The following is a 13,465-nucleotide window of genomic DNA, read 5'->3' as shown; positions in this document are numbered from 1 at the left end:
CAAAAGATTCCAGTCATTTTATCTCCCCAAAAAAAAAGAAAAAGTGTTTTAATCTGTAAATCAAAATTTCACAAGTGCAAATACATTACATATGAAACAAGCATGTTTAATAAATACCTAATACAAGACCCTAATCAATCAAAAAGCCACACAAACAGATAATCTGGAAGAAATAAAATGTATCTTTATAAATAAAAAAAAAATTTAACATATTGCAAATGGTTTGCAGTCTTTCCACTTTCCCAGAAAGCAGACCATTCTCTTTTCTTCTAATGAGACATCACAATATTTTAGTTTTTTTAGATTTAATTGGAGAAAGGCTTTATAAGTCCACTATCCATGGCTCTAGACAGGCAGGTACGTGCGGCGTCGATAGCCTCCTGCTTTTTTGGATTGTCCTCTAGTTTTGCTACATATGTCATGATTTCCAGCATTTCACTCTCTAACAGCTTTTTGGCTATTTGTTCATCAGCATCCAGCATGTTATACACAGTCACAAGACCTCTGTGCTGAATTTGAGGGTTGTCATGGAGACACAACCTTTGCATGATCTCAAGCCACTGCTCAGTCTGTGGATGATAAAATATAATAGCATCAATAAATAAATAAATTGTTCACACAGTCATGCAACTTCTTGAAGTCTTTCATAGTATATTGTATGCTATGATACAAATTATGTGTTTGGCCGTAAAGTATTAGATTACAGTCACTTACAAATACTATAGACTGATATAATACAATGGTATATGAACACTGCTCCATTCACTGATCACAATTCAGTATGTAAATGATTCCAGGAAAGAAAAACGGAATTTGAATTGTTGGTTAGATTTTGAATGGCATACAACTATCAGTGGAAGTCAATAGGAGATTTTTAAACCTCAATCATATTTAAAAAATTTTAAGAGTACAAAATTTGTGCAAAGAAATTAATAAATGAGATAGCACACCTAAGGATGAAATTATCTACAAAAAAGTTTGAATAGTGTCTGTGCGCTAATCTGTATGGATAGAATTCATTGCATAAGTTTCATACTTAGGGTTAGGGGTTTAGATCAAATCCTAACCAAAAACACATGAACATGTCGGTTGCTAAATGATACATACCACTTTAGTAATCTTAACAGCGAGTTTCTTCTGTGCGGCAGTGAGCATAGCCAGTGCACCCGCTGCAGCCTTCTGTAAATGCTCATCATCTTCACTACAGAGCAGAACAAGAAGCTTGAGTTTATCATTACCATCCTCCAGATATCTGTCTTGGACCTGTCAAAATAAAGGAATCAGGTCAACATTTCCATCCATACATTTCTGAAAGCACTCAGCAAAATAATTTGACTAACAAAATGCATTGAGTAGTAATTTTGTACCTCTTTGCAGCTAACTAGATTACACATGCACTCTGTGGCAGCTTGTCTGATTTGATCGTGCTCCTCAAACATGTAGTTCTCAATCTCTGGAAGAGCTTTTTCCTTCAGAATTTTCACTCTGTGGAAGGGTAGGTAAAGGACTAGATTAGGATTTCCTAAAGGAAATACCAGTAAATACCGTCTTTGCAATATATGATTATATTGATGCAAGACAGAGATATCTCAATTCAGTATGTACTGAGTATCTTCTCCAGCACTCACCGAAGTTTGTCGTTAAAGGCAGCAAGATTTGTGAGACCCAGTAGAGCTTCAAAGTTTTCCATTCCATCTCGTTCTGTGTTTAGCAAGGAAACCAGTGGTCGGACAACTTCATATATCTGTTATAGAGTGAAAGGACAAAATGAGGCTTTCAGCTTTCCTGACTAACAATTTCGTTGAACTCGGCTGAACAGGTTTCACAGTTGTAGAGATGAAAAACTGCTATCTTACCCTCTCACCAGGGAAGGCAATTTCAGGGTTGGAGACGGCAGCAATCTTAGCTAGAGCATGACAGGCCTTTACTTTGCCTTTGTCAGTTCCTTCCAGGGCTAATGGAATCAAGGCCTGTTGCACATGGTAGCAAATAGGTTTAGTTTGCAATTTTCTTAATTTAAGTATTAACAGGGTTTGTGTTTGGATCAATGGTCCCTTACCTTTCCTCCACCTTGGGCTACAATCGTGCCACGATCTTTAATATCTTCGGCCAATGCAAGGAACACTCTGCATGGGAGAAAAGAAGAAATTATTAACATCAGTAAAGGGCAAAAGGATAAGTGGAGAGTCATAACTGGCATTATCAGGCTTCAATGTGCTGTATAACTTTATCTAGGGTCTTACCTTGCAAGCATCTCTTTAGACTGATCTGTCAGGATGGAATTATCAGCTTTGACCATGACAGTGAGAGCTGATATGATTCCAGCTTTCAATAGCTTCTTCACTCGCCTTTCAATGAAGTCCTTCTTATCCTAAATCACAAGAGAAAAACTTTAAAACCATGTATCATCTAATTTGCTGATGGATTATTGGCATTCAATTTTAAGCATTGGAAATTAAAAGATAGATAGCTAGATAGCTAGATAGATTACCTTAGGGTGCTGCTCAGGTACATGTTGTTTGGAGAACTTGGCTAGCTGTACTAGCTCAGGGATTATATCTTTCTTTTCATAGCTGTTTGTGCAATTGACCAGGATGCAGGCTACAGCATACAGGATGGTCTTATCTCTTGACTATAAGAGAGAATGTATATGAACATTTATATGGATTGAAATAATTTGGACATAATAGATCAGTCAAAAAACACAAGGTTAAAGTAATTCTGACTTTTCAAGCCATCTGTCAAACCTTAGCTAGTTCAAACATAGCCCTCAAGGACGGTTCATCCTCAACAAAGTCATCTTTCACATCAGCATCGTTGGTAAGATAAGCCAAACCTTCAATGGCCCATTTCCTGGTACGCACATCAAGCGTAGGGTTGCAGAGCCACCTGGAATATACCACATCAAAGGGGGTTTAAACAAGCTTTTCCAAAGATAGGTATCACCGTGATGAGCTTAATGGGAAAGTAAACCCAAGATGGCGGATTAAGCGAGATGGTCATTAGAGTATCGTGTCATTCCTCATGCATCACATGTATTGAAATCAGTTGAAAGTTGCATCTCCTGTGCACTGCCCGTGTGGTCTGCTATTTGAATGATGCGAGTAATTGCTACCTATGAAGAGTGTTCCAAATCTGTCTCTTATGAGGCTTCATTTCAGGTAGGATGCTGCCATAGATGACAGCTGCCTATGTAGGCAGCTCACTAAGTTTTGAAACAGACCCCTATGAAATGCAGTTGGACCCTATTATGTCTGGATGGAACAACATGTAATAGTGTTTCCCCAATTTGGAATGCCCTATTCCAACTTCTTACTAGGTCCTCGTGGTGGCGCGGTAACTCACCTCAATCTGGGTGGCGGAGGACAAGTCTCAGTTGCCTCCTTCTGCTTCTTACACAGTCAATCCGTGCATCTTATCACATGGCTCGCTGTGCATGACACCGTGGAGACTCACAGCATGTGGAGGCTCATACTATTCTCCGCGATCCACGCACAACTTACCACACGCTTCATTGAGAGTGAGAACCACTCATTGCGACCACGAGGCCCATGTGACTCTACCCTCTCTACCAGGCCAATTTGGTTGCTTAGGAGACCTGGCTGGAGTCACTCAGCACACCCTAGATTCAAACTCGCGACTCCAGGGGTGGTAATCAGTATAAAAAATCGCTGAGCTACCCAGGCCCCAACAAGAAATGGTGTTTGAGAATATCTAATATATGCTCAAATTGGAATTCTACTGAAGGACATGCAGAGCAGAAGGTGCTACCTACAGCCAGGAACTTGTTTTATATTATACATTTTTTATATTTTATATTTTATAATATAAATTGTCTTTTTGGACTGTAGAAAAAAAATGAGTTCTGAGAATGTTTATAAAGAACAATGAAATTTTTTTTTAAAATTTTAACTTAAAAGATAAAAAAATATATATATATATTTCTTGTTATAGGACTCCTTTCAACAAACAGTAAAGTTGATTTGCATTCTCACTTTCTGCACTGCTTGGCCAGTTTCTCGGTGGAACCCTCTGCAAATTGTCTCATGCTGTAATCATCTCCTCCAGCAGATCCCAGCTTACATAGACCCTATGAAAAGAGATGGGATATTACTGTTTTTTAGCCATTTTCAACCCAGGAAATTTAAGAGGTGCTTGGCCAGGCAAAACTCCCTCCACAATGCAATGTTTAGGGTTTGTTGTCATGTGATTAGGCTTTGCTATGCTATTGCTATGCAGTTGCTAGGGTGTTCTGGGTCATCGCTAAGTGATTGCTTAGCTTACTGGCTCAAGCCAAAAGAGCCCACCACCAAGTCTTTATAACATTCCCTGTGGTACAGTAAGTCATAATAATCATAGTACAAGATGGTGAAATTGCATGAGCTGGTTCATACAAAAATGTACAACTTTTACTCCCATAGAGACAAATATACAAACCATTATAATGTTATTATAATTTGGCCTAAATTTAAGGATTTTATATTGCTTAAATATGGAATGAGAGACCAAATTTGTCAGATGTTTCTTTTCTTAAAATAAAGTGTTGGATAGGATGCTAGCTAAAACTTTATGCCTGTATTGTATCAATTTTAAATCATATTTCTTGATTAGTTGGTCTGTATGAAACTAAAAGCCATACCTTTTCAGACATGCCAAGTCGTATGATATTTTTCAATTTCGTCATACATATTATTACAAGTTGTCATAAGACTATGTTTGATTCTTTAAACCCCATTACAACTTGCCAGAAAAAAATATATCTGACTAGAGTGACTGCTTAAAAATACACATCTCTTTAAAATGCGCATATTTTGAAGTATCATTCATGTCCGTAATGCAAACAGTTATGCACCAGTTAACATCGGTTTAGCAGTTTGTTTAAATCCTTCCCTAATCCACAAAATTTATGAGCTGGACTCACGTAACCACTAATGAACATTACAAAGCAACTACAAATTGAGAAGCATGTCTGCTTACCACCAGGGATCTGATCTTGATCTTCTCATTCTTAGTTTTCTTGTACATCTCCTTCAATAGAGTTACACCATTGCTGATGAAGAACGAAGCTTTGCTTGTTTTTGTGGAAGCATGAATTAGGGCCTCCGCCGCCACCAACTGATCCACTTCACGCTCAGATCCGCAAAGGGCCACCATCATCTCCATAACACCCTGACGACCCGCTAGGACATTGCCCACATCAAAAGGCCCCTGTAGGAGGCCTGACAGAGTATTGATTGCATGGATGTTTTTGTCCATGTCATTGGGGTCAAACTTGCTCCTGTTGATGAAAACGAGGAACATTAATTATAGGATTTTTAAACATTAACATATGCATATTCTGAGCAAACATATCCCACTTTCCTATTGGAAAGACCAGCAGGAATTTCCATGCTGGTCCAGACTGTTTTTTATTTTTGGTGTTTTTTTTTCTTGTGCTGGTAGAGTAAATAAAATGTTGGAAGATCAAGTTGAATCAACATTTTGGGTGTGTGTATCTAAGAAGACATATTATATTACGTTTGCAGAAATATATCACAATAACATTGAATGAAGTGGCATATTCATATCCAGTCATTGTGCACCCTGTCTGATGTTGACTGGACTAAAAACCCCCAAATCCAGTCAACAGATCCGACAGGCCTAAGGACAAGGTAAGTATTGAGGTCAGTATTAAAAAGGTCAGTATCGTGATACAGATACCACACGCATGCATATGATTTAACATCTTTTGGACAAGTGTATAATTTATTTTCATAATTGATTTAAGTCAAGGAATGAAATTACTTGCTCTGTAATAACTGATTAAATAATATTTTTTGTTTAAATGAGCGACTGGCCAAGCCTGCTCGCATCTGCATTTCTGCGTGCGTGTTATTGGAAGCTTTAAAGTTAATTCAATTCTTAATGTCTCAATGTAAATTGTTCAGTAACTAATTCCACAGCTATTTCTAGTTGAGATGTCAGATGAAAAGTAATTTGAATATCACACTGGATTATAGGAAAATGGTGTTTCATTTGAAGTCACCATTATGGTGTTTAGTGTTCCCTTTGGATGGGACCTTATCTTGTTAATTTCTAATCAATTATCTCCACGTCAGTGTAATTGGGCTTAAGAACACATTTTATAGCTCTGTGATGAATGGAGAAAATTAGTAAATTTATTGGTGGACTTTATGTCGGACCACAATGTAAACTCACACTACAATTTTTTACACTGAATATGAAATAAGGCAGGGGTCTTCAACCAGTTTCAGGCCAAGGACCCCTTGGTGGGTTGAGAGATGGAGACAGGACCCCCTGCGTTTTATGCCTATAAAAACATGTAGGCTACCATATTATTGTACATACATACTTCATTATGCTTACATTGCAAAGCCATTAAAATAATCATTAAATGCTGCCCTGCTGAAACGACCAGCTAAAAACAGCATAAGGTGGTTGGCTGGTTTTAGCTAGCCTTAGCTGGTCTTAACTGGTCAGGCTGGTCATGCTGATTTTAGCTGGTCAAGGTGATCTTAGTTGGTCAGGCTGGTCAGGATGGTCTTAGCTGGTCAGGGTGGTCTTAGCTGGTCTCCCAGCCTGACCAGCTAAAAAGGGTTCAAACCCCCTCTGAAACCTGCTAACTGACCAGCCTGGCTAGGCTGGGTGACCAGCTAAAACAAGCCAACCAGTTTAATCTGGTTTTAGCTGGTCTTTTCAGCATGTGTTACAGCAGGGGTCTGCAACCTCACGGCCCTTTTCTGTATATTGCGGTGCTGTTTTGTGGTCCATTCTTCATAATGTGGCAGATCATTTTAGCTTATTGCCCCCATTTCACGGCCGACCCCTGCCCGCTCAGTTCTTCCGATCTGCCCCTGATTGGCCCCAAAGTGCGTCAGCCCACTGGGAATATGTCTGGTATGCCAGATTACCAGTCCAGCCCTGAGTGCACCTTTAATTATGTTGATTTGAGAGTCACCATTTTGTGTGTGTGGAACATCAAGGTCTAGGTATGCCAGCTTGATAATATCAGCAGTAACTATTTAATTACACCAGTCAAATAAGCTATACAGGCAAATAAGGTGGTGCTCATACAATTTAATTTCAGGTCTATAATTGGTGTAACATGGCGTAATTGTTAAGATCATAAGACCCACTGCACCTATATTTTACACGTATTCCCCATATTCAAAATATAAGATATTTAATGAGCGGGAAGAGGGAGCCTAAATCCTATACACTGCACAAAAATATCTGAATTACCGTTCTCACTCGCTCGAGAGTTCCTGACTCTCTGATTTACAGCAGCTGCTTCTTGAGTGAGTCATTGCTTTCGGCCAATGACAAAAATACAAATATACTACACATTTCTGGTGCTATTTTGCAATTGATTTTGGCAGTCTATAGCCCACCATCAATGTTTGCAACACATAGCCCGCCCCCAAATGACTTTTAACCAATGCTCAAATCGTAAAAGTTTGATTGGGTGGGCAAGACTCACATTTGCTGCCCATGCCTACAACAAGCCGCATGCTCAATGCAGCATGATTTACTTTTTGTCTTATTGATCAGCAGCAGCAGCATGTCCACATGCTAACTCGGAATGTATTTGTTTTTCTAGCTGTAGCAAGTCTCCGTACTTGCTCTGCAACAGCAGTAGTGTAGCAGATCTAGTCCACCAAGACCAATATCCTATCAATATGTCATGCCCACATTCACATGCTAAATCTTTACAATAGTTGGCATGATTGAACTTACTTAATGTAGTCATCACAGATATCTCTGAAGTTATCTCTCTCAGGGTCACAACGCAAGTCATCGTAAAGCTTGTTGAGGAGAACGCTGGCAATTAGCTGTGTGTTTTCCGTCAAGGGCAACTGATCCGGCAAATCTGGAACCTGACCACAAACCTTCAGAATCTTTTTCATCCCTGTTTTTGAGACATTGACATGAAAACCATTTATAAACAAGAATGTTCTCAGGTTTTCTTCAACTTTTGCTTCAAAATGCATTTTGGACTGAATATATGTTCCTTGTGATTTAATAAATCTTTTGATCTAAGGGCTTATGTTTAACTGCTATATAGACACATATTAAATGTGCCTATGTATGATTTTTTTTAACAGAACAAATTGTAATTTTTTTTATTTCATTTTAATATATATTCATATGTTTTATAATTAAATACTTGAAATGATATGTAGACACATATAAAGTGTGCATAAGTATGAATTTCTTTACAAGTTTAATTTGTTTTATTTTAGCAATAATAAATAGTAATAATAAACAATCCGTAGGTGTGTCCGAACTTTTGACCGGAATTACTGTATGAACTCGGTAACACCATATTGTTTTGGCTCATGCTAACTGTGCCATATTGGTGAATGACCTACCATGGTCAATTGTGAAAAGGCTCCTAGAGTTGTCAGTCTCTTTCTTATTTTTTCTTGGCACATTTCTTGTCAGGAGGTTCAGAGCTTGGTCTCGGCCATGTCCTGACACTTTCTTGCTCGCGATCATCTCCAGTAAGGCAAGCAAGATATCCTTCAAGTCCTTACTGGAGTCTGCCAGTCACCAGAAAGGAGCAAAATAAGAGCAGTATTGAGTGTGCACTTTTAATGGTCTGCTTAAAGGGACAGTTCACCCAAAAATGTAAATTCTGATATCATTTAGTCACCCTCATGCCATCCGAGATATGTATGACTTTCTTTCTTCTGCAGAACACAAACAAAGTTTTTAGAAGAATATTTCAGCTCTGTAGGTCCATACAATGCAAGTGAATTATGACTAGACCTTTCAAGCTCCAAAAATCAAATAAAGGCAACATAAAAGTCATCCATACGACACCAGTGGTTAAATTCATGTCTTCAAAAGTGATATAATAGGTGTGGGTGAGAAACAGATACATATTTCATTATTTTTCACTATAAATCTCTATGTTCACTTTCACATTCTGAAAGTGGAAGTGGAGATTTATAGTAAAAACAGATTGAAATATGATCTGTTTCTCACCCAAAATGAAGATATATTAAACCACTGGAGTCTTATGGATTAATGTTATGCTGTCTTTATGTGATTTGTGGAGCTTCAAATGTCTGGTCACCATTCACTTGTATTGTATGGCCCTACAGAGCTGAGATATTCTTCTAAAAACTTTATTTGTGTTCTGCAGAGGAAAGAAAGTCATACATATCTGGGGTGGCATGAGGGTGAGGAAATGATGACAGAATTTAAATTTTTGGGTGAACAATCCTTTCATAAACAGTAGTCAATGGCAAATCCATTCAATTATTACACTCTGAATGCCCATTTTTGTTCACATGCCATTCTCTTACCAAGCAGGAGAGCCTCTTCTTTGCCATAAATTCTCTTGTCTGCTCCGTCTAGGGAGTCATTGATACACTGGAACAGGTTTGCAGTTGCCAAAGCAATTTCCTCATTGTCCACAGCCATGATGCTGCACAGTTTGTTCATTCCCACCATGTGAAGGATGGCAGTTGCCTTTAGAACCACAATAAAACAAATACATACTATATAAATGACTACAAATGCAGAGAAAATGGAAGATCTTGTAGTTTCTACTGAGGTTTAACACAACGGTATGGTGTCATCAGTCTACAGCAATTTCTCACCCTTGCTCTGTGGCCAGTGCACATTCCTGACAGAGTCCGGATGGCAGCCAGAATCATCTCAGGTTTTCCAGTGTCAATCAGCTGCACTAGTAAGGGCACACCGTTGTTCTGGAATATTCTCTCTGCGCCTGCGTCTTCTCTGGCCAGGACTATCAGGTTGTTGGCAGCCTAGTGGAACCAACCATGAAGTTCAGTTTCACTGGGAAATTTGTGAATGCATTTTACATTCATTGGTAGCATTTTACAATAACGGTCCATTCACTAGCATTAGTTATTTTAATTAGTAAATTGTGTTTATTGTCAGTTCACGTTAGTTCATAGTGCTTTAACTAATGTTAACAAATACAACTTTTGATTTTATATATGTATATATAATATGTTGAAATTAACCTTAATTAAGATTAATAAATGTTCATTGTTAGTTCATGTTAATTAATGTTAACAATTGGAACCTTATTGTTAAGTGTGTTACCAATTAATTTAGTTTCGAGCTTTACTAATCTAATTTTAGACAAATCGCTCAGGGGTTGGGGGCTCAAACCTTTTCTCTCTTTTCCATATCTGATTCATCTGAAAATAGGATGTCAAACATATTCTGCACTCTGGAATCTGTCGAGAAGGATGTTTTCAGCTGTGAGAAAAGAAGATATTCATGTGTGGTTACAGCAGACAAGCGTGTTTTAGCAACTGCAACCAATTTGATCTTGATAAAACAATCCCCACCTTCTGTTGAATCTCAGCTCCAAGTCTTCTGAGAGTCTCCAGAAAAGTCTTATTTTTAGGCTCTATTGTTGCACATCTCTGGACGTCTTTAAAAGCCATGTCAAGTTTGCCAAGCTTCTCAAGAGCTTGACATCTTCTGTACAGAGCTTTGATGTCTGCAGCATCCATATCGATAGCTGAAATTTGCAATAAAAAAAATTAAAGATAACATTTAACTTTTGTTTTTTTTTACATGATAAAGCTTTTAAATAGTACCAAGAGCTTGAAGTCTGGTCAGATGTAACTCATCTACAAATCATACATACCTTTTGTGGCATCTGATGCTGCATTTTTAAAGTTTTCCTGGAAAACGAGATAATAAATGGAATGTGTCATACAGAAAGACATTATGTGTTTTATATAGACTTATATTGTTTATGTATGAAGATTCACACCTTTTTCAGGAAACAGGCTGATCTGTTCCTATAGATGACAGCCAGTGTTTTCTTGTCTTTGCAAGTCTTTAGGGCTTTAGTGTAGCACTCAATGGCGTTATCGATTTCTCCTGCCTGGAAATGTTTGTTACCATCTTCCTTTAACTGGACTGAATCTGCTATTTCGCCCATCTAACACAGAATATTAGAATTAATAAAGTGAACGATCAACAACAGGGAACTGTCAATAAACTAGTTAATTTAGCTTTAAGACAGAACAGTTATGTTCATATGGCTGAGACCACATTGAAGGATTTTTTTTTCCCAAAGTTAACCTTGGGCAAAAACATAAAGTTATGACTGAAAATAAAGAAGAAGAACTCTATGTCTAGGTCATTAATCAATTGTTTTGTGACATTGACTATGTCATATCTATTGTACAAAAGTTCCTTGCTTCCATTGAAGCACACAAGATGCTCTTTGCTCTTTATTCTCAAAGTAGGCATCCCAGCATGGATCATCAACTGCTGTTATTAAGGCATAAAGAGGGCAAATAATAGGCCTACTAAGGAATTACTAAAATGCATGTAAATTTGTCAATTAAACTTTTCAATCAAATTGTTATGTTGCTAATATAATAAAAACATTTGATTAAATTTAAAAAGAATGCAAAATGAAAAGCATTTTCACTAGGGGTCTCAGACTTTTGGACCCCGCTTTATGTGAAAATTTACACAGCAAGATACAGATCTTAAAAATAGCTGCATTTTCCCCTTTGAAACTAAATAACACTTGTGCAAGTCATGAATATGAATGAATTACAAACCTTACATCTAAACACATTCCTTGCAACATTTTTCAATTATAATATAAATGCAATACTTTCTGTACTATTCTCACACTTACCATTCAGGTGCCCCTTTTCACAATGTTTTCAAGCAAATAGTCAAGCACATGTTACCTCCAACTTTAAATGTCTGACCCTCACACCTTATTTGGGCAACAATGTAGCCCCCTGAGAGGTCCTGCCTCCACAATATTGAGCAGAGTGGATGGCAACCTCTTTTACCTTTAGATAAAATATAATCCCCTAATCTATCCACTACAACTCTACAGATTATACATACAAAAACAAGCAATCCTACATGCATGCTATTACAGTTACGTACCTTTTTTGAAGTGAGTTCTGTTTCTTTGTTTTAGAGAAGAGTCTGTTGTTTAACCGTGTAGTTGTGGTGCTTCTTGACGTTTTGTTTTATCAGTTGTAACAGCCCCCAAAGAGACACTTATTTATATCTTACAAAAAGGGGGGCACATGCCAGTATAATGGGTGGAACCATTTTTACTGTGAGGGGGTGGAACAGCTTTCACGCACCCCACCTGTTGAACAACTAATGCATAATAATACAAATAACTAAATTAGATTATATATTTGATACATTTTACCATGCCATGCAACTCTATTGAATTATTGCTGTAATGGTAAATGAATTATAAAATGCTATTATTTGGTAATCCCTTATATCAGTGGAATGGACTGTCTCTGATATGATCTATTTAGGGAGAGGGTATGACAGCTGAGAAATCAGTAGCAAATGTCCAAACCCACCCACTTATTGGGGGGTGGCCTCCAACAGCTGGTGTAGTGGAGGCCTGACTGGTAGTTTCTAGAATGGAAGAGCTCTCGAAGACTGGAGTGAAGTGGGGGAAAGTTCTACAATCAAAATATCCTGCAATCTTGTGGGTCTGTCCTGTTTGGTCAGTGTTATCATTGTGGTATGTATTTAGTCTTGACATACCATGAATAATGTTTAAAGTGCTGTCTGGCCTCAATAGCTCCATCACAAACAAAAATAGTAGTTTATTTGTGCCTCTCACTAATTGCCAAACTTTTGGTAACACTGTACAACGAGAGTATATTTGTTAACAATAGTAAATGCATTAGCTGTAATAAACTAACAGTGTACAGTGTTAAAATACAGTATTTTTAAACAGGTTTATGTTAGTTTAAAAAAATATAATTGTTCATTGTTAGTTCATAATGCATTAACTTTAAATGTTAAAAATGTATTAAATTGAAATTTACATTTACCAAGTGCTGTAAAAGAAGGCTATTGTTTATTGTTAGTTCATATTAAAGGACTATTCTGGGTTCAATACAAGTTAACCACAATCGACAGCATTTGTGGCATAACATTGATTACCAAAAGTCCCTCCTTTTCTTTGAAAAAACAAAACAAAAATCAAGGTTACAGTGAGGCACTTACTATGGAAGTGAGTGGGGCAAATTCTTCTGTTAAAACTCATGTATTATTTGAGATGTAAGTTGTTTAAATCATCATTTTTGTAAAATTGGCTATAACTTTACAGAGAAAAGATTAGTAAGTGATTTTATCAAACTAGAATCATATTAACACATATATTGTTTACATCTTGTGGCTATATTTTTGAAACAGTATTTTAATCAGATCTCTGATTAATCTTCAGATCTCTTTTAAAAAAGATCTGAAGACTTGTTTATTTAAGAAGGCTTTTGGTTGATGGGTTTTAACTAGTGTCACTTTGATTTTACATATGTATTGTATATATTTTTATATTGTTTATATAAGATTTTGCTTTTACCTTTCTCGTGTACAGCACTTTGTGATTTTATCTGTGAAAAGCGCTTTAGAAATAAACTTTACTTACTTACTAATGTTTATGGATTGGCCTCATTCA

The 13,465-nt window shown here is 37.2% G+C and overlaps 1 protein-coding gene across 1 annotated transcript; it reads right to left on the bottom strand.

Annotated features, from left to right (window-relative positions):
- Positions 1–27: 27 nt before the first annotated feature.
- unc45b (unc-45 myosin chaperone B) lies at positions 28–12,356 on the bottom strand. Its single transcript, XM_052094276.1, has 20 exons — positions 11,917–12,356; positions 10,769–10,939; positions 10,640–10,676; positions 10,335–10,510; positions 10,153–10,242; positions 9,612–9,779; positions 9,315–9,480; positions 8,373–8,543; positions 7,738–7,909; positions 4,978–5,278; positions 3,996–4,090; positions 2,748–2,889; positions 2,492–2,632; positions 2,244–2,371; positions 2,060–2,126; positions 1,857–1,970; positions 1,629–1,744; positions 1,368–1,485; positions 1,108–1,263; positions 28–569 (listed from the first exon to the last, which is right to left on the bottom strand). The coding sequence occupies exons 2-20, from the start codon at positions 10,937–10,939 to the stop codon at positions 306–308; spliced, it is 2,793 nt and encodes a 930-aa protein (XP_051950236.1). The 5' UTR covers positions 11,917–12,356; the 3' UTR covers positions 28–305.
- Between the last annotated feature and the right edge of the window lie 1,109 nt (positions 12,357–13,465).

This window comes from Xyrauchen texanus, chromosome 27 (genome assembly GCF_025860055.1).
Source record: "Xyrauchen texanus isolate HMW12.3.18 chromosome 27, RBS_HiC_50CHRs, whole genome shotgun sequence".
Classification (NCBI taxonomy): Eukaryota; Metazoa; Chordata; class Actinopteri; order Cypriniformes; family Catostomidae; genus Xyrauchen; species Xyrauchen texanus.
The sequence above is the reverse complement of the archived record's forward strand: the minus strand, read 5'-3'. Positions and strand labels throughout refer to the sequence as shown.